Below are 20,955 nucleotides of genomic sequence, written 5' to 3' on the forward strand. Positions count from 1 at the left end.
TGTGACATTATGTTTCACTCCATCCGACTCCACCAGGTTGCAACTCAGACTGTCCAGGAGCTTAGTGATGCCCTGGTCCAGATCTGGGAGGAGATCCCCCAGGAAACCATCCGTCGTCTCATTAGGACGTTGTCAGGCATGCATACAAGCACGTGGGGTCATACAAACTACTAAGTACGATTTTGAGTTGCTGCAATGAAATTTCGGCAAAATGGACTCACCTGCCTGCCACATCATTTTTTCACTTTGATTTTCAGGGTGTCTTTGAATTCAGTTCTCTGTAGGTTGATAATTGTCACTTCCATCAAATGATGTGCCATCTTTTCATTCCTAACACATTACCATATCAGTCCATATCAGTAGAGATATCCAGCAGGATTTTTTTCCCATTGATATCTGTTGTGTTTTCAAAGTGTTCCTTTAAATTTTTTGAGCAATTTTATATAAATATTGTGGAATATGGCTGGCCAGTCATCCCGGCCAATACCCCCAGACAGCCAAGGAGCCCTCCCTGCAGCATGGAGGTGCCCCGAATGTCAGCAGGGAATTATGGACATTGGAGTTTTTATCCACAGGCCTGCTGGATACCACAGGGGCCCCTAGAGGATGCTGCAGGGAGGCCCAAGGACTGTTACGTGCTCTTTAACCTGGAAGTACGTCTTAGTCACAGTGACAGGGGAAATGACGTACTTCTGTGATAAAGAAGAGGACTTTTGATCTGACCCGGAAGTGCTAGGAAGTCACGTGGACTGAGGGATCAGAAGCACTTCCGGGTCACGGACTATAAAGGACTCTGGGAGATTCCAGACAAGTGAGCTGAGCTGGATGGCAGGGTGGCAACACATCTGAGAGAGTGGAGGATTATTGTTTTTTAGTATTGTATTTGTTTGAGTAGTGTGGAGAGGAGGGTGTTTTCTGCACATTATTATAATAATAAAGTCATAGTTCTAGAGAGAAAATGTGATTTTATTTCAAGAGCACTACACTGATCACTGCCAAATACCTGATTTTTAAAAATCTCATATCAAAAAAGAGTAGCACTCAAAGAGGAACATGCTGTTATTAGAGGTAAAATATTTCAATGCACAGTTACGGTCAATAATATTTTACCCAAGCTAATCAAAATGATTTACCTTATATGCATAGTTTGATTTGTAAACAAGAGTTTATATGTGAGAACTCAAAAAACAAAGCAAAAACCAAAACAAAAAGACATTCATTAAGAGCCTTAGCCATTTTGCTAATATTTGCATACATTTATAAAGATGTTACAGAAACAGATATTGTGGGAATCCTTGGATTCTTTTAGCCAAGTCAGGAAGAAGCAGAAATAGAACGCCAAGTCCTTGAAGCACTAAATTCTTAACATAATATATAATGCAACTGTACATTTGTTTGCAAAAATCATGTTTTGCATCTTAGGGTTACAGGGCCAGTGTTTGCAGGTCCACCTGACATCCCAGCAAGTCATTTCCAGCTTGTAGGCACAATTTAGGATTTAAGCCTGAAAAAAAATTAACAATAATACTTTTCTTAAAATATGAATAAGATGCATAACTTCTAAAATGTAATAAGTTCATTAAGAAAGAAACTGAATAACATCCTGTTAATATATTATACTTCTTCTTGTTGTGTAAACTTACACTTTGATTTTACAGCATGCAAGATCTTGTTTTATCAGCGTCAAAGTGAAATTCACTTCCAAAGCTGACAATAAGATAAAAACCCATCAGTGGTAACACTTATCTGCATGGAGTTTGCATGTTCTTTCAGTATGTGTGTGTGTTTTCTCTCATTACGCTCCATCTCCTGTCAAGGTAGGACTGACTGGTGATGACAAAACGCCTTCAGTGTGAGATCTTGGTGTGTGCTTGACTGTGTCTAGTGAAGCATGTCCGTCATTCTTGCTGTGCACTTGATGATGTAAGTTTCAGACCCCTGCTATCATGCATTGTAATGAGTGGGTTCATAAAACAGAATCTTGAGATAGGTGGTGAATGGAAGGTTGTTCAAGCAATACATTGTTTAAAAAAACTACATGGGTGGATGTAATAAGAAAACATAGCTGAACCACAACACATGTCAAACACTTACAAAATAAAAAGGTTATGAAACTGGACAAATGTGAAGGTTGCCACAGAAAGGTAGCTTCAGGATTACTGTGAATAGCCATGTCCCAGGACGTGCTCCACTTTTAAGCAAAAATGAATAAACTGTTTGCATAGTGTAATACATTCAGTTTAGCTTGTTCAAGACATCATTTTGAAAACACACTACATAACTGCCAACAAAGTAAAGATCGTATACAGGTTTTCATCTCTCTCTGAAAATGGATGAAACCCTTGTGTATAATTATGGTCACAAGTTATTACAACACTACTATTATTTAATTGAATTGTACAGAAAATAGTACAGTATTTGCAATTTGGTGAAACTTCTATTAAGCAGATCATACTTGTCTGTGCTTTAATCCAGAAAACTGCTTTTAGAGCCACAAATTCCCACTCATCCTTTTGATGTGAATTAAAACCGTGCAGCCAAAGCAGTGCCAGAAATGTTGCCCAAACCGACTTGTCCTTTATCTAGAAAATGAAAAAAAAAAGATTCATTAATTCATTTTCTTTCCATCCCAGCTACTTAGTGCCCATCTCGGCCACACTGGACACGAGCAGTCAACTCAACTGTGACCAGTACACCAATTTATTGAACAGCACACACTTTCTAAGACAGAGCCAACAGATCCCCATCTTGCCATGAGACCCACTGCGTTGAATCCTTTAAGACGAAGGCCTTGAAAAAAACAAACCAATAAATAACTACCTAAGAACATTCGCTCTATGTTATGTAGAATACCCAGGGCTACCCATTCTTTTGGTCTGGAACCCCAGCAGATTTCATTTTATTTCTCCAGCTTAACTGGAGTGTTTTTATTTTTTTTTTTCTGCCCATCCTGGCCACCTGACTTTATCACCAGTCTTGCATTTTAGAGACTTAAAAAACAAATTCTTTATTTTTAAGGGCTATACTTCTATTAATTATATATCTAATATAACTGTGCATTACTTATTTTTGTATACTAGTTATTCATTATTATTCTTACCTAATTTTAAGTTCTTTCTTCTTTACTTGTAATGATGTCTTTGACATCTTGTAAAACACTTTAAGTTATACCCTTTGAATGAAAAGGTGCTATGGAAATAAATGTTGTTGTTTATTTCTGTCCATCATCCTAAATTGCACATCATGGTATGTTGGAGAAAACAACAGTATAACACAAAAGCACAGAGTGACCATATAAAACTAAGAACAATGTGCCTTTGCATGGATTCAAATTCAGAACCTTAGAGTTGTTATGGTGCAGTGGTTAGTGTTTCTACAAAAAATCACCTAAAAATGAAATGGCCACTGAGAATGAATGCTTTATTATTATTTTACACTAGTGTCTGAAATATTTTCATATGTTTTATGCATTCATTAAATAATATGCTGTTTATGGTCCTATGAGCATTTCTTTAAATGATTGTAAATATCTGTAATTAACAGAGTTTAAGAGAGTTTAGTTTTACTGCTCCTTCACTGTAACCAGAGATGAAACCCCTGGAAGCAAATACAATGAACTGGACTGAGGAAAGTACACACCTGTACTTTTATATTGTGAAGCTTGTTGATTCTAATCATTCTGATGCACATTTTATGTTCTTCTCATTTGTGCGAGACTCTCAGGGAGTGCCACCTGCCCTACGTTAATAGACATAAGGCTGAATAAACTCTGGGTAGGAAGCTAGTCCAAAAACGTCTATACTTATTCAGAAAACAACACTTATTAACATTGGTGTATGTCAAAGGCAACAGCACTAAGGATCTCTCATGGATTTTCAAAACCCTCTCTTTAAATTTAAAAGCCACAACAGCATTATCACTCTTTGAGGAAACAAGGGAAAGTCAACTCATACCCTTGGATCCTCAATAACTTCTAAAGAAGCAGAGAGTAGAACATGCTGTTTGGCTGCATCATGATCTGTTATGGCAACTGTACTGTATAAAATCAAACGTATTTATGTAAAATGTCTCAGTTCATCACTAGGGCCATACATTTACCAATACTGGATATTTCTGAGGAAAAAGTGCCCAAGTAAAGTAATCTTCAAGAACTTAAACAAAACACAGCTATTGACCATTCCTTATTGGTCATTGAGTAAGAGATACTGAAATATAATACCAGCAAACTGTTAACCCATGTTCATTAAAGCTGGCATCACACTACAGCGTTCTTCCAGTGATTTTTAGATGCCTTTACTTACATAGTCTTAGTGAGTCATGGAGAGCTTGCAGTGCACATCTATGATTGACCATCATGTAGTGTAACATTCCCAGCAAAAAAGTCAAATTGGTCTGCAGTGAACTCAAGATAAAGATCAGACAGATGTTATCTTAGGTAGTAGAGGTGAGACGCTTCTAGGGTTGGGGAAGACCAAGCAAATGGAAGAGAGGCTCGCCTGTCCAAAGTCTCATGTTTTGTGTCACATCACAACAGAGTGGAAAAAAAACAAAAGATGGGCAGAGGCTGCGGCTGACCTCAGTATACCAGGACGGTACCTTATACGGTCACTGGCAATGTCAAGCCACATGTTGTCTGACTGTCAGAATGCTGCAAATTTTCGACACTTTGTACATCTGAATCCATATTGAGAATTCAAGAGGAAATCATGTAATGTATCATTTGCAGCATTTTCTAGTTATGAAATCTGATATCTTCAAGGCAGTAACATTGAGCAACTGCAGACATTAAAAGTGACAACTCAAAGGCACGAAGTGTGATACCAGCCTAAGCTGTTAAACCTTTTTACATACATTTATTTAACCCGGAGTTTGACTAAAAGCATTGCACTGACAATCTGTTTGCTCTACTCATTCAACTTACACTTATGCATTTCTGCACTACATTACTTTGGCCTTTAACTGTAAATATTTTCAAATGCTAACCATTCTACAATTAAATTACTTTTATTATTTTTGTGATATACTGTACATTATGTCTACTATTGACATATATTTTTTTAACTAGCTGAAATATCCAGTGTTGCCCGGGAGGAAAATAAAGTGTTTTTTTTAATTTAATTGTTTGAGAAAAACAATTAAAAAAAAAGAACTTTAAAGATAAAATTAAACTAACAAACAATAAAGACTCACTAATGTCCTTGTCTTGCGGTCTTGTATGTATGTTATCATCCAGTTGACGCTCAGAACCAGCCAACTCTATTTCATTGGAAAAGCAACAGGGGCATGGTGGTGCTTAAACATAACGAATGCTGGCAGTCATCAGCTATATACTGTACTAACTGTGTAAGCCCGTGCTGTTAAAAGCACAGGATCCTAAAAAGTATTGAAAGCGTCAGAACTACTCTGGGCATCTCTCTGCTATAAGGATTCATGTTGCCGACGTGCTTGCATTGTTTGTGCATTAGCAGCTAAGCGACTGTCTTTCTTAGGAGGTTTCCTTTTGCCAGTGTGCTGGCATCGCTTGCGTATCCTCGGAGCTGGAGCCCTCATCCCGACTCTACGTCTCACTTCTGCACCGAACAGACAGACACACACACACACACTTGCACACGTAGAACTATATTTTATTTCAAAAGCAACAGTGGCGCAGTGCTGCTCAAACATAAAGAATGCTGGCAGTCACCTCCAGTTCACCCTCTGGTGGTCGTTCTGAGCGTCAACTGGATGATAACATGCATACAAGACCATAAGAGCACCCTACACCTTACCCAGAAGGGGGTGATTTCACCCTACAGTATTTTTAGTCGACCTTTGAGAGACATGTGTACCGAGTTTCATGAAAATCGCTCCAGCCATTCAGACATACATACATATACACATTGACTTATTCTTATTTCATTTACCAAACATTTTATAACGCAGTTGCTCACATTTTAGTCTTTTGCGGGAAGATTTAAATTTGGACCAAAACTGTTCAAAGGGTATAAATACATTATCAATACAGAGATCTGTAACTGTCACAGTAAGCAGTGACTTTTAAATACTGTAAAATATGAAATAAGTTATTATCATGTATAAGGGCAACAAATAAGAGTTTCTCTGCTCTAAAATGCATCTCACTTTGGCTCTGTATGTTTAATACATGGTAACCACTTTTTTAATGGTAAATTAACGGGAATTAGTGTTGAATTTGCAGCAGACATCTGTCACTGAGCTGTATTAGAAACAGGTTGAAAGAAGGTCAGCTCAATTCTGTTAGACAGCAGTCATCCTCTTGTTCCTAAATTTTAGCTATTGCAATCAAGCTGCAGATTTAGGTTAACAAGATAAAGATCAAGAGATTTAGGAACTCTTATTCCTAGGGCTATAAGCATTTGAATTCTGCTACTTGTATGGATGCTGCTGAATTATGAATTATTATTACTGCAATACTGTTAAAAGCAATTATTCAATCTTGAGTGTGTGTACTAGCGTTTTGAAATAATGACGTGCGTGTGCGAGAGAGGCAGAGACAGATTCAATCTCATTCAAGTGGTTACTGGAATATAAAATGAACACTTTAGCAAAGGTATAACGAAACAAGTATTCAAGAATAAAACTGAATAACAAACATTTCAAGAGACAACAAGATACTAAAAAGACATTGTTATACTACATTTTTCTTCATGTCACTATATCTGGACAATACTGTTATGAGTTTTATTCACATGTGCATGTTAAATTTGGCACACAGGGGCTCAGCAGTTAGAATTGCTAGCCAAGCATTGGATTAGATAGCTAAAGACAACTGGAGGCTTGTATAGTCAGCTTAAAAACAGGATAGTGTAATTCTGTCCTCTGTCAGCACAAAATCTTTTTTCCTTATTGTGAGAATGAGAACCTGCATGTATAGCACTATTATATATAAGTTCGAAAAACCTCCCAGCGTGGGGACGAGAAATGGCAGCCTGTGTTGATCCAGATTCCCACCTGGATAAAAAGTCTGTCCATTTGCCTCCCGTCTGTAAACGCGTTGACCGTCAGTAAATGTAAGCTAAAAGATATTTTTTCTCATGTGATTCTTGTACCGCCGTAATCACGATGGGAGGGAAATTACTTTTTCTGGTATATTACGATATTGTTTAGTTACTTAATATGCCGCAATTTCAAAAGAACACATTTCCAAGAGAGCTCATGCCTCTTCAGGAAACAGACATGATTCCCCAGTGTTTGTGTGTCTGGTTCTACCCCTTCCGCTATATGTTTTTCTGGTTGCAAAACTTTACACTGGCTGTTACAGACTGAAATCAAAGGCTTCTTCTTTTTGGGCATATACACCATCAACATGACACTGTCAGGTCTAAACACTAGCATGTCGAATTACTCGCATTCTGAAGTGACTTTAGCTGCAGGTGGAAGTCCCATTTTACTTATGGTGCCAAGCAGAGTTGCGTTGCGTTACAGCAGTGTATTAGCCAGTGAAAGCGCTGTGAAGAAGCTGTGTGTTGCTACGGTCCTGCCTTTATCTAGTCCAGGGGTCCTCAATCACGGTCCTGGAGGGCCGCAGTGGTTGCAGGTTTTCCTTCCAACTGATTTCCTAATTAAAACTCAGTCCTTGCTGATAATGAAACTTAGTATTTAATTGTATGCTTTGTTAGTGCTTTCATTCATCCAAGACAAATTGTAACAGCACTGTAGAGTTTCTCTACCTGGGAGCATTATCCATGTGTTTTGTGGACTAGAATAGAATTAAACTTAATGCTCCATCCAATTCCCCTCTCATTTATTTTTATATATATATATATTTTTTTTTTTTTTTTTAAAAACACAGACACTTAATGGCACATATGCACAGGTTTAAAAGGAAGCACATTGGCTGGAGAGCTGCTGGTTTATTGGTTATCTGCATTTTATTATTAACTAATGTCTGATTAACAAAACAGTCAACAATTAAAATTTTGACAGCTGCTAAAACTAAAATTGGCAATTAAGGGTTCTGAATTGTAACAGGCAAGATAACTAATATTATGCCCAAAAATGTAACAACAACAACAACATTTATTTATATAGCACATTTTCATACAAAAAAAAAATGTGGCTCAAAGTGCTTTACATACAGTGCATCCAGAAAGTATTCACAGCACATCATTTTTTCCACATTTTGTTATCTTACAGCCTTATTACAAAATGGATTAAATTAATTTTTATCCTCAGAATTCTACACACAACACCCCATAATGACAACATGAAAAAGGTTTACATGTCAGACCGCAAACCAAGCATGAAGTCAAAGGAATTGTCTGTAGACCTCAGAGACAGGATTATCTCGAGGCACAAATCTGGGGAAGGTTACAGAAAAATTTCTGCTGCTTTGAAGGTCCCAGTGAGCACAGTGGCCTCCATCATCCGTAAGTGGAAGAAGTTCTAAACCACCAGGACTCTTCCTAGAGCTGGCCGGCCATCTAAACTGAGCGATCGGGGGAGAAGGGCCTTAGTCAGGGAGGTGACCAAGAACCCAATGGTCACTCTGTCAGAGCTCCAGAGGTCCTCTGTGGAGATAGGAGAACCTTCCAGAAGGACAACCATCTCTGCAGCAATCCACCAATCAGGCCTGTATGGTAGAGTGGCCAGATGGAAGCCACTCCTTAGTAAAAGGCACATGGCAGCCCACCTGGAGTTTGCCAAAAGGCAGCTGAAGGACTCTCAGACCATGAGAAACAAAATTCTCTGGTCTGATGAGACAAAGATTGAACTCTTTGGTGTGAATGCCAGGCGTCACGTTTGGAGGAAACCAGGCACCGCTCATCACCAGGCCAATACCATCCCTACAGTGAAGCATGGTGGTGGCAGCATCATGCTGTGGGGATGTTTTTCAGCGGCAGGAACTGGGAGACTAGTCAGGATAAAGGGAAAGATGACTGCAGCAATGTACAGAGACATCCTGGATGAAAACCTGCTCCAAAGCGCTCTTGACCTCAGACTGGGGTGACGGCTCATCTTTCAGCAGGACAACGACCCTAAGCACACAGCCAAGATATCAAAGGAGTGGCTTCAGGACAACTATGTGAATGTCCTTGAGTGGCCCAGCCAGAGCCCAGACTTGAATCCGATTGAACATCTCTGGAGAGATCTTAAAATGGCTGTGCACCGACGCTTCCCATCCAACCTGATGGAGCTTGAGAGGTGCTGCAAAGAGGAATAGGCAAAACTGGCCAAGGATAGGTGTGCCAAGCTTGTGGCATCATATTCAAAAAGACTTGAGGCTGTAATTGCTGCCAAAGGTGCATCGACAAAGTATTGAGCAAAGGCTGTGAATACTTATGTACATGTGATTTCTCAGTTTGTTTATTTTTAATAAATTTGCAAAAACCGTAAACTTTTTTCACGTTGTGTGTAGAATTCTGAGAAAAAAAAATGAATTTAATCTATTTTTTAATAAGGCTGTAACATAACAAAATGTGGAAAAAGTGATGCGCTGTGAATACTTTCCGGATGCACTGTAATGAATAGAAAAATAAAAGACACAGTAAGAAAATAAAATAAGTCGACATTAATTAACACAGAATAAGAGTAAGGTCCAATGGCCAGAGTGGACAGAAAAAACAAAAAAAAAAAAACTCCAGACGGCTGGAGAAAAAAATAAAATCTGTAGGGATTCCAGACCATGAGACCGCCCAGTCCCCTCTGGGCATTCTACCTAACATAAATGAAACAGTCCTCTTTGTATTTAGGGTTCTCGCAGAAGGACTTGGTGATGATGGTCATGTAGACTTCTGGCTTTTAGTCCATCAATGTTGGAGCACAATGATGCTTTGAGTAGGTGCTGGTGGTGGCACTTTACTGTACTGCTTTAGTAGTAAATAAATGGGCTCTAATTAAAAAATTGGTTGAAGTGGAAACGTGCAGCCACTTCGGCCCTCCAGAACTGTAATTGAGGACCTCTGATCTACAATGTAATTAAATTTGTCTTTGATGAATGAATGTGCTAAAATGCCATATAGTTAAACACCAAGTTTCAATTTCACGAAAAGACTCAGGTCTAATTGAGAAACTGGCTGGAATGAAAACTTATAGCCACTGCGGCCCTCCAGGACCGTATTTGTGGACCCATAGTCTACAGTAGTCTGACAGCGGTCAGGGGACATCGTATCTTTGATTGCCGGTACTACAAACATTTCTGAGCAGGGATCAGCTACAGTGCTGCTCTTGTGAAAAGAATGGAGATAAATGCCATCCACTCAAAGAGGGAGAGGCAAGTTTGTTGTACCACGTAAATGTCACTGACAGAATAAAACTGAATAATAAAAAAAACAAGAGCTAACTTTTATAAGTAGGCAAAATTTACACAGGGTGTTGAGTTTTTAACTCATTGACAGCCACATGTAAATCAAATGTTTTTTTTTCCTTTGGTTTTATTCTTGATTAAAAGTACACATGATTATTTGATATTTGGACTAAAGTCTTCACACATTACACACTTCATGTCATTATTAGTATAACATGGAAAAAGTTTCTGCTTTAAATATGTGTTCAGAATGAAATGCATGTATTCCAAAAAATTATATACTGTGTCAGGGATGCCAGGGGACATGACCCGGCCGGATCACCCTGGATCACGTGGGGGTCACCTTCCTGGTTGCTTTGGGGGCCACGGGTATAGGGCATGGAAGCTCCACCCTGTAGGGGCCCGTGGTACCCGCAGGAGGCGCCCCAATGCCTTGGGACCTGTTACCCCAGCACTTCCGCCACACCAGGAAGTGCTGGGGGGAAGATTTAGGATGGCGCCCAGAGAGCTGCCGGGAGGACAGCCGGCACTTCCGCCACGCTGGGGCGGGGATAGAGGAGGAATGCCGGGAACACCTGGGGCTCATCCGGGGACTGTATAAAAGGGGCCGTCTCCCTTCATTCGAGGCTGGAGTCGGGAGGAGGAAGGACGAAGCTCAGGAGAGCTGTGGAGGCGGCCCGAAGAAAGGCATTGTGGCCAGGACTGTGACTTTGGGGTTTGTGTACTATTTTGGACTGGGTCTTAGTGACATTAACTTTGTAAAATATTGTAAATAAACGTGTCTGTGGGTGACATGAACGTGTCTGCCTGTCTGTGTCCGGGTCAACTTCCACAACTGTATTACTTACCATATACAACTCTAGATAGATAGATAGATAGATAGATAGATAGATAGATAGATAGATAGATAGATAGATAGATAGATAGATAGATAGATACTTTATTAATCCCAAGGGGAAATTCACAGGAACCCCACACACAGATATGGAACCTTGGCTTGAACTGGGAGAACTTTTTGTCCTCGAGCTAAGCTCCGTCAAGGCGGGGGGATGGGACAGCAGGCTGCTTGTTCTGACCGATACGTTTACAAGACAAAAGACGCTGATGGAGGGGTGAGAAGGTGGGCCGGGATTATGAGTTTTTTCGTAGGCTTCGGGAATTCTAGCTTTAAAAGAAAAAGCTCAATTACAAAATGCACTCTGAACTCATTTGAGGTTGTAGCAAAGAGGAGAATTAAAACAAAACTGAGTGCCAATATGAACATTGCTGCACATACGCTCACTTACACTATTATTCAACATAAATGTGTCGAGACACACTACTGGGGTCCTTTATACCAACAGCGATAACACCTGCATAATGCTACACTGTGAAGTGATAGCAAAGTCAAATGTTATTCTTAGGTTTTAATTTTCTTGCTTTATAGTCAATCTGGTGTGTGTTCAGATCATACTGTGTTTGTTTAATTAATTAATTAATTTGCTTGCTTATTTATGCATTTATTTATTTAAAGAGCGTCTGCAAGAAGGAAATTTTGTCCTGGGGACAAATAAAGCTCTCTCTATCTGCCTTATATTTCAGTCTTTCCTGTTGCAAACAAATTTCCTTCTGGGCTAATAAAAATCCGCCTAACCTAACGGTTTTGGAAAATGATGCTACTTCAAAAGTATTAATTAAAAAAAAAACAATTGTTTGTTCACTTATGTCCACTTTCTCCAATATTGCATTTAGTTTAAATCTAAGACGATTCATTATGCAAATTTTACAAAAACAGAGGATATTAAAAAGGGACAAATACTTTTTCACAAAATTATGTGGTTTTTGTAATTGTAATGAGTTTATCGAATGAAAAAATTAAAATAACTGGGGAATGGAACTGATCAAACAAAGGGTCAACAAATAGTGTTTTAAACAGGCCAAAGTTCAAAACCTAAAGGAGGAGAAATTGAGGGTTCAGTTCCAAAATAGTGACAAAACTGAAAGCAAGGCAGTCCTGGCTGCTCAAAATAATTAAAAAAAAAACAAAAAAACATCATAAGTAAGTTAACCTTCTGACAATACCTGTGTAGAAAAAAAAAAATCCATAAACTTGGATGCCAGGTCTGCCATTTAAAATACTAATCGTGCTATAATGTCAGCATGCCCACAAGCAACCAAAAATGAATATGTGTAACAAAAACCTTACAGTGTTCTCTCAGGAAATAGAACTCTTATATTTTTATTGTAAGAATGCGACAAAAAACTACATTTTTCTGTTTTGCACACTTACCTCTACTGGCATTTTCTGCAGCACTTCCTTTTCTGTCTTACTAAATAAAGTCATCAATCCTTTCTCTAGATTCCAAGACCCATCAGCATTTTGAAGGGAAACCAGATTTAACAAGGGGTCAGTTCTCTCTTTTTTCTTTTCAACAGATTCTAAAACAGGAAAGAAGCAGATTTTTTTTCATTTTTAACTATAAATGTATTGCTTACATTTTTGCAGCGTGTATGCATTTGTTAGACAACCTTCATTCTGTATATTTATTTTAATCTTAGTTGAATTCTGTATTTCTTAAAATAATATCAAGAAAATGTAACAATCTTTCATACTTTTAAAAATTACAATACCAAACATTACCAAACTGACAGAAATTCAACATTATCTAGAACTGTGCAATGTCTTAAAAGTTCACATCATCATTTCAAAACATCAACGATGTTCAATACCATCAAGATTGGTGAGATGCTTGTGGATTATAAATATTTAGCTGTTCTACCCATATACCACGTAAAGCATCAACATGGGGTTATGGATAAATGGTGTGCAGGCATTTTAGTTTGGGACGCTGGAGTTAGTTCTGTTGTCCTACAGATTGTTGCAAATCAGAGTATGTACCGGTATTCAGTAATGTTCTGATGATGATTCAAAGGTGACTCATTCTAAGTTCATTTAAAATTGGTACAAATCACGATGCCAAATCGGCACAAAACTTTAAAATTAAATCTGCCTCATAAAATGAATTTGAATAAATGTCTACCAGCAGAAAACTAAAAAGTTGCTAATTACTTTTACTCATTCAAATACAAACTGCTCAGTTGTTGACTTTCTATCATCTTCTGAACAAAAAGGAGACTTGGCATACTTTATAGAAAAAAAAAGTGACTTCATGGTTTCAATGTGGCTTGGCTATAGCCATATTTTGCCTTTTCTTACAAGTGCAAGCGACAAGCCACAAAAAGCTGAGTGCTGACTGGTATTGCAAGCATGTGATATACAACGTGCATGCAGAAGGATAATGGATCTGGGCCTTTTCTCTGCTTTGATATATAATGTAATCAGTTTATTTTAGATTTATTAACTTCAGTACACAGTATAATTACATTCCTATTAGCCTAACCTTCCAATTCTTGACAGGGTTGGGGGACTCTCCCTTGGAGGTTGGTGCAAGTGTCTGACACTATATGACAACAAAGGGAGGGAGGACTTCCATGAAGCGCTTTAAGTACCAGCCTACTTCAAGCACTGCCTGCATGACCAAACAAGCACCACCACTTTCCTTGTCCAGTGCCCGAATCTCATTGCATTTGTTTTGCAAAATATAACACAGCAAACCTGTCCATTATTTTAGGGATAGTAAGCTACCTGTAACAGCGCTGTAAAGAGTGAGAAATCAAGGGCACTGAGAGCTTGTTAGCATGGCAGCAGCAAACACCGATACTCTTCCCATTACAGATATACTAGCTAAAGTCAGTTATGTTACATACTTACTGATGTGAACAGGAGTGAATGAAGTTTTCACAAAGGGATCTGTTGACATAAAAAAAAAAAAGTGATGGCTGCAGTTTAGCGCTTTGAGGAAATTCCTGTAAATATCTGGAGCAATCAATTATGTTTACTACATTAACGATGCTCCCAGCCACTCGGGAATGGATGATATCATTGACTATCAACTAACTTAAACAAAATATTTTGGAAAAATTCTTTAAACACAGTAGCAACATTTATTATTTCCTTACATTGCAGATCACCAATGTTAGAATTACAATATGACTGAAATATCACTGTAGGTTGGGGTGGACATGGAGGGGACATCGTACGTCTGGGCATTGCACAAGCCATCATCACTGGTGCTCCTGAACAAAATCCTACATTAAAAAAAAAAAGTATACTACTACTACTGCCACTACAGTCTACTTTAAATGTAATTGTAACTTCATAATAGATCACTCTTTTATTAAAGAACGTATCAGAAAGAAAGAAAGTACCAGTATTCCTCAATTAACAGCAGGTAAATATTCATCCATCTATTGATTGGTATTGTCTTACAAGGATACACAAAACCTAGGTCTACATGAACATCAAGAAGCATAAAGAAGGAACCAACCTTGGATGGGATACCAGTCCTTTGTATGGCACATTCACTCATTTAAGGACCAATTTAGAGTCATAAAGTAAAATGGCATGCACATCTTTGAAATATAAACTTAAGGTAACTTGGTGTTACCTTATGTGAGATAAAGTCTTACATTTGTAGCAGGACCAAAACCTAAAACGGATATAAAATGTTTTGCATATTAAATACGTACAGTACATGTTTCAATATTTTAGAATTTGGGTTCAATATTCTGGAAGCTACATGCATAATTGTTCTGACACTAGGAAAAGAGTTCCCAAGCACAGCTAGTGGGTTTTTTTTTTCATTTTAAACAGTCGTTCTGGAGAAAAGTGCAGACATTTAATTTGGAGGACACCTATAAAAACCTTTTGTGGCTTGTGATGAAATGCCACACTGCTTTTGAAGGGCTTGGGGATACTTGCCCTCCAGAGCTAGAGGCATTCAAATCGAGATATGGCAAGTCTAATCTCTACCTGCAAAAATGAATACCAGTAAATCAAAGCTTCCCGATTGGGGTGGGGTGCGAGCAACTGTTGCTGGGGCTGCCAGAATCCATCGATGAAGAAAAATGAAAAACATTATTTGTACAAAATCTTAATTTTTTTATCCATTCCTAAATAATTAAATGGGCAGGCTATTTCGTATCAGTGCAATATGCTGCTTGTTAAAACGGATGACTTCCGCTCTTACACACACTTAGTGGGTATTATGAACTATCATATGAACTTATATTTTTTCATACTTCTTCTCAAACCAAGGGGGTGCAAAATCAGCCTCGTCTGTCACAGGGGGTGCGAGGGTAAAATGAATTGGGAAGCACTGCAGTAAATAGATGTGTATTGCTCTTAAGCTTTTTGTGAAGAACTGCACAAAATGAAGAACTTTTAAATGAACTGTACAGTTACTCTTTCACTCACTTTTTTGTGTTCTTCAAACTTGAGTATATTGTTTTTCCTTGCATTGTGTATTGTTTTGGCAATTTTGTTTTTTGGCACATTACCTTTACAGAAAATAAAACCTTTTTTTTCTTGTAAAACCACATTCATGAGATTTATAAACCATAACTAAAATAACATTTACATGTGTACTGTTTATGCAATGAGTGAATTTGTTAATGCATTTATCTTTCTTACACACTTTTCATCAGTATCACAAGAGGCTATATAATGCTTTATATGTGAAAACAAAAAAAGTAATGAGCAATTACAATTTAATTTTCTTTAAATGTAATTTTACCCTTAATTCTTCTTAATAGGTTTCACCCTCACCTCCTTGATCATTCCTTTACTAAAATATTGAACCTCTTGGGATTGTTTTTATAGTTTCTTTAACAATACTCCCTAAATGCCTTTAAGTTTTATAATTCATCCACCTATTTTCTTAAACAGCTTATTAATTCCCATTCTTCTTATGTGCTTAAACCCTACAGTTAAGGTTGGCATTGTTTGTCTTGTAAATATTACAGAGCTGTTTTGAGGCTACTTCCAGTCTCAATAGAGTGTGAAACAGTCACTGTGCACCATTTAAGGGCTTTAAAATAAATATATTGTTTTTCAAGTAACAAAACTGATTTATATTATACGTAAGTGCTTTCCAAAACATAAAGGCATTTAAAAACGACTTAATTCTGAAAAAAGTGAGAGGGGTCTTTAACAAATTATTGGTGTATGCGTCATAGCATCACAGCTGCCAAAACAAGGAGCTCTGATTTGCATTATAACTGTAATATAGAATTTATTATTAAAAGAGCATTTTTGGAGAATTCGTTCCACGGTGTACGTTAATATAAAATTTGTGGTTATTCAAAGGGCGATCAGTTCATTAAGTCACGTATACAGTAAACAGCACAGACAATAGTGAAGCTATGGAGGTTTGCTATCAGTCAATAATATATATAATTTTTTCAGAATTTAAAAGCAGTCAGTGTACATTTTTATACACAGCTACCACTTTCTAAAGTGAGGTATTTCAACACATTCTTGGTCTTGTAAGGCAGTGTAACCAATTCTGTTTTCAAATATATGTAAGAAGCGGATATTAAAGTTTGTAAACAAAACTCTCCAAAAAAAGAAAAAAAATATATATGCATTAAAATGCATAGGATTACAGATCATACTTATGAGAAAACACAATCCTGGAGTTTCTATCTAATATAAAGAATAAGACTTTAATCCACTTTTTTTTTTTTTTTTGGTGGTGGGACCCGACTTGTTTTATGTTTGATTTTCACTTCTTTGTCTCTAGACACCTAAAAATCAAAAATGGTTTAAGACCAGATCCTTTTTATTTCTGAGGCTGATAAGATCAGACTGCATGGAGAGAGGAGCCTTAATTGCAGCCATTTATTTATTTGCTTCCATTTGGTATTTGTTCTGTTTTAATTCAGAATATATTTTGAAAAAAGTTTTGTATAGACAAAAACAGAGAAAAGTTACATTGAAAGCAATAGTTTGAAGAAGTAGTGATATGTAGTGATTCATGTGCTTTTTAAAATCAGCATTGTATCTATTATCTATTGGTCACTTTCAGAATTTTATATGTCTGTTGTGAGAAATATACATTAAATGAGTTATGGCCAACAAGATGCCATTCTGTAACTACAACAACAATAACAACAACATTTATTTATATAGCACATTTTCATACAAACAGTAGCTCAAAGTGCTTTACATAATAAAGAATAGAAAAAATAAAAGACACAATAAGAAAACAAAATAAGTCAACATTAATTAACATCGAATAAGAGTAAGGTTCAATGGCCGGGGTGGGACAGAAAAAACAAAAAAACTCCAGACGGCTGGAGAAAAAATAAAATCTGTAGGGAACTGCCATGCTTTTGAAAAGAGGAGTACATCCTACACAAGCTGGTATGTTTCTTTCAAAATTTTGCAATTTTCTTTAAGTCATTTATATTCTCAGGTAATCTCTTAGGTGAAAATATGTTAAAATTAAAAAACAAAGTTTGTCAAGTTTTCTCAATATGCTCTACTGTATATTAGAGACAGGATGCTCTGGTACACTTTTAGTGTGTTTTTAGTTTTTAGCCCCATGTCCACTGTTCTCCAATATCAAAATCGTTAGTAAGTTCCCAAAGTCATTATACAAGTTATTATACATCCATAACTAGATTTTCCAATTAACATGACATGCTCTGAAGGTATCTTTATTTAATTTATTTCCCTATAATTCAGTCATGCTATATTTTTGCCCCATAATACCATTTTTTTTAAACTCTTCTTGCTCATTTCTAGAAGTGTTAACAATTTAGAATCTGGACTTGATATTACTGGCACTGAAAAAAACATTTTTTGTAATGTGGCATAAAAAGTTTTGCCATTAAAGTCTGCTATGAACAGTAATTTGCGATACATTAACCCATTTACTGTGGCTGTTTTTATTCTTAAGATGTTTCTCCCTAGAGGATTTTTTTTAAAACAACTAAACTTCTCTTCTTAAGGCTACTTCACTTTTGTCAAATTATCTCCTAACTGGTTTCCTTGTTTTTCAAAATATAGCAAATCAATTATTTTTTTTATACTTGATATTGGTGCTTTGGTTCTAACAAAATTTATTCTCTCTACACGCAGGTTATTTGTTTTTACTTCATCGGCCACTCCATTCAACATTCTTAGAAATCGCCTTAGTCAAGGGGTGGGCCTCTCTGGCAGTGTCTTAAATTGGTTTGAATCCTACCTGGCAGGGAGAAAATTCTTTGTGAGTTGTGGTAATCAAATCTCAAAGACACATGATATCCGATATGGTGTTCCACAAGGCTCTATCCTGGGTCCGCTGTTATTCTCAATCTACATGCTTCCGTTAGGTCAGATTATCTCAGGGCACAACGTGAGTTACCACAGCTATGCTGATGACACACAGCTGTACTTATCAATAGCGCCTGACGACACTGACTCTCTCGATTCACTAACACAATGTCTTACTGGTATTTCTGAATGGATGAATAGTAATTTTCACAAGCTAAATAAAGAGAAAACTGAAATTTTAGTGATTGGCAATTATTGGATTCAATGAAGTTATTAGAAATAAACTTGATGCATTAGGATTAAAAGTCAAGAAGGAGGTAAAGAACTTAGGGGTAACTGTTGACTGTAACCTGAATTTTAAATCGCACATTAACTAGACCACTAGGACAGCATTTTTTCACTTAAGAAACATAGCAAAAGTTAGACCTCTTATATCATTGAAAGATGCTGAGAAAATAGTTCATGCTTTTGTTTTTAGTCCACTAGATTACTGTAACGCACTCCTCTCAGGACTGCCCAAAAAAGACATAAATCGTTTGCAATGAGTGTAGAATGCAGCTGCTAGAATCCTAACTAGGAAAACAAAATCCGAGCACATTTCTCCAGTTTTGATGTCACAACACTGGTTACCTGTGTCATTCAGGATTGACTTTAAAATACTGCTTATGGTTTACAAAGCCTTAAATAATCTCGCCCCATATTATATATTGGAATGTCTGACACCTTATATTCCAAATCGTAACCTCAGATCCTCAAATGAGTGTCTGCTTAGAATTCCAAGAGCAAAACTTAAAAGAACTGGTGAGGCGGCCTTCTGCTGTTATGCACCTAAAATCTGGAATAGCCTGCCAATAGGAATTCGCCAGGCTAATACAGTAGAGCACTTTAAAAAACTGCTGAAAACACATTACTTTAACATGACTTTCTCATAACTTAACCTTAATTTAATCCTGATACTCTGTATATTCAATTCATTATAATAACTATTCATGATGGCTCTAAAATCCTTACTCTCTCTTCTGTTTGTTTTCCCGTTTCTCTGTGGTGGCGACTCACGCCACCACCACCTAATCTAAGCACCATGATGTTCCTACATTGATGGATTAAAAGCCAGAGGTCTACATGACCACCATCATCAAGTACTTCCATGAGAACCCTAAATACAAAGAGGACTGTTTCATTTATGTTAGGTAGAATGCCGAGAGGGGACTGGGTGGTCTCGTGGCCTGGACCCCCTGCAGATTTTATTTTTTCTCTCCAGCCATCTGGAGTATTTTTTGTTTTTGTTTTTTTCTGTCCTCCCTGGCCATCAGACCTTACTCTTATTCTATGTTAAATAGTGTTGTCTTATTCTAATTCTTACTTTGTGTTTTATTTCTCTTTTCTTCAGCATGTAAAGCACTTTGATCTACATTATTTTTTATGAAAATGTGCATTGTAAATAAAACTTGTTGTTGTTGCCTTCATGTTGGTTTAACTGTACTGACTCCAAAAGGTACCAAAGGAAAGAGCAAAGCTTCATCCCACCACTTCACATTGAAACTGGCGAAACAGAAAACACTTTTAACAAAGTCAAACTGCTTTTAAAATGCTAAAGCATACATGACTGGAAATTCACCAAAAACTATACTTTTGCATTTAATATGAAAAGATGATTATGAAGCAAATGTCTTACGCAAACATAATTAGGACATTTGGCTTTACTGTCTAATTACAGTTGGAGAGCAATACATGTTTACTTACAGTACATAACTAATTTTCTGATGCACAAATAAACACCAATGTTGCACTAAAAGCAAGACAACACAGAGATGTTTTTCACTGTTCCATAAAAGGTGATGGTCACTTCCGACTGTACACAGAGTCATCATTTTCTTTAAGTACTTCAGTTCATCCCAAAATGTGAAAGACGTGCATGTTAGTTTAATGAATGACTTTACTCTGCTTAGTTTAGGTGAGAGTGTGTGTGCACAAGCATGTCCTTCAATAGTCTGCTGCTCTATCCTTGACTGACTGCTTCCATGTGCTGGAATAGATAATCGTTATCCACTCAATTCCCTTTACTTTTGTATAGCACATTTCTCTGAGTAGAGGCTCTGAGCTCACATGGAAATTTAAAACTACAGTTCATCAAGATAAATATGCCATGAATCATTTACACATGTTAAATACACAATAAGAAATAGAACAGACCTTATCCATGATTCTGTTATGTAGAAAGCAAGTTCAGAAAATGAACAGATGAATGCAGTAACGCCATGTCAAGGAAGGTTTTGCTCAAGTAATTACTTCATAAAAACATAGTGACGTATACAAAGCTACTGAAATATTTGGATGTACTGTATATTGTATACTGTACCTTTACATAAATGAAAATGTAAAAAAAATAAAAAAAAATTTAAAAAAAAGTAGTGACCAATACTTACCACCCCCTTGCATAAAACCAGCGAATGGAATACGTCGCTTGACCATAGGGCCCTGAACAGCCTCATTTTTTTCTTTGTTGATTGCAATGAATGCTGTGTGAGTTGAGATAACTCTGGCCTCTGTG

The 20,955-nt window shown here is 37.2% G+C and overlaps 1 protein-coding gene across 2 annotated transcripts; it reads right to left on the reverse strand.

Moving 5' to 3' along the window:
• Positions 1-945: 945 nt before the first annotated feature.
• On the reverse strand, positions 946-20,949 carry LOC120523532 (von Willebrand factor A domain-containing protein 5A-like). Of its 2 annotated transcripts, none has more exons than XM_039744935.1 (6): positions 20,831-20,949; positions 14,264-14,392; positions 14,016-14,054; positions 12,534-12,682; positions 2,456-2,582; positions 946-1,504 (listed from the first exon to the last, which is right to left on the reverse strand). In XM_039744935.1, the coding sequence occupies exons 1-6, from the start codon at positions 20,874-20,876 to the stop codon at positions 1,425-1,427; spliced, it is 570 nt and encodes a 189-aa protein (XP_039600869.1). In that variant the 5' UTR covers positions 20,877-20,949; the 3' UTR covers positions 946-1,424. The 2 variants fall into 2 exon arrangements, with proteins under 2 accessions (XP_039600869.1, XP_039600876.1); XM_039744942.1 differs by having other exon boundaries at positions 14,264-14,373; positions 20,830-20,949.
• Between the last annotated feature and the right edge of the window lie 6 nt (positions 20,950-20,955).

This window comes from Polypterus senegalus, chromosome 1, assembly GCF_016835505.1.
Source record: "Polypterus senegalus isolate Bchr_013 chromosome 1, ASM1683550v1, whole genome shotgun sequence".
Classification (NCBI taxonomy): Eukaryota; Metazoa; Chordata; class Cladistia; order Polypteriformes; family Polypteridae; genus Polypterus; species Polypterus senegalus.

Excerpts from the sequence above, each read along its gene's own strand:
- LOC120523532 (XM_039744935.1), bottom strand. The coding sequence starts at position 20,876 with ATGGTCAAGCGACGTATTCCATTCGCTGGTTTTATGCAAGGGGGTG. Across the intron at positions 14,393-20,830 it reads TGGTTTTATGCAAGGGGGTG|GATTTTGTTCAGGAGCACCA; the intron begins GTAAGTATTGGT and ends TTTTTAATGTAG. Across the intron at positions 1,505-2,455 it reads CTGGATTAAAGCACAGACAA|GCTTAAATCCTAAATTGTGC; the intron begins GTATGATCTGCT and ends ATTTTTTTTCAG.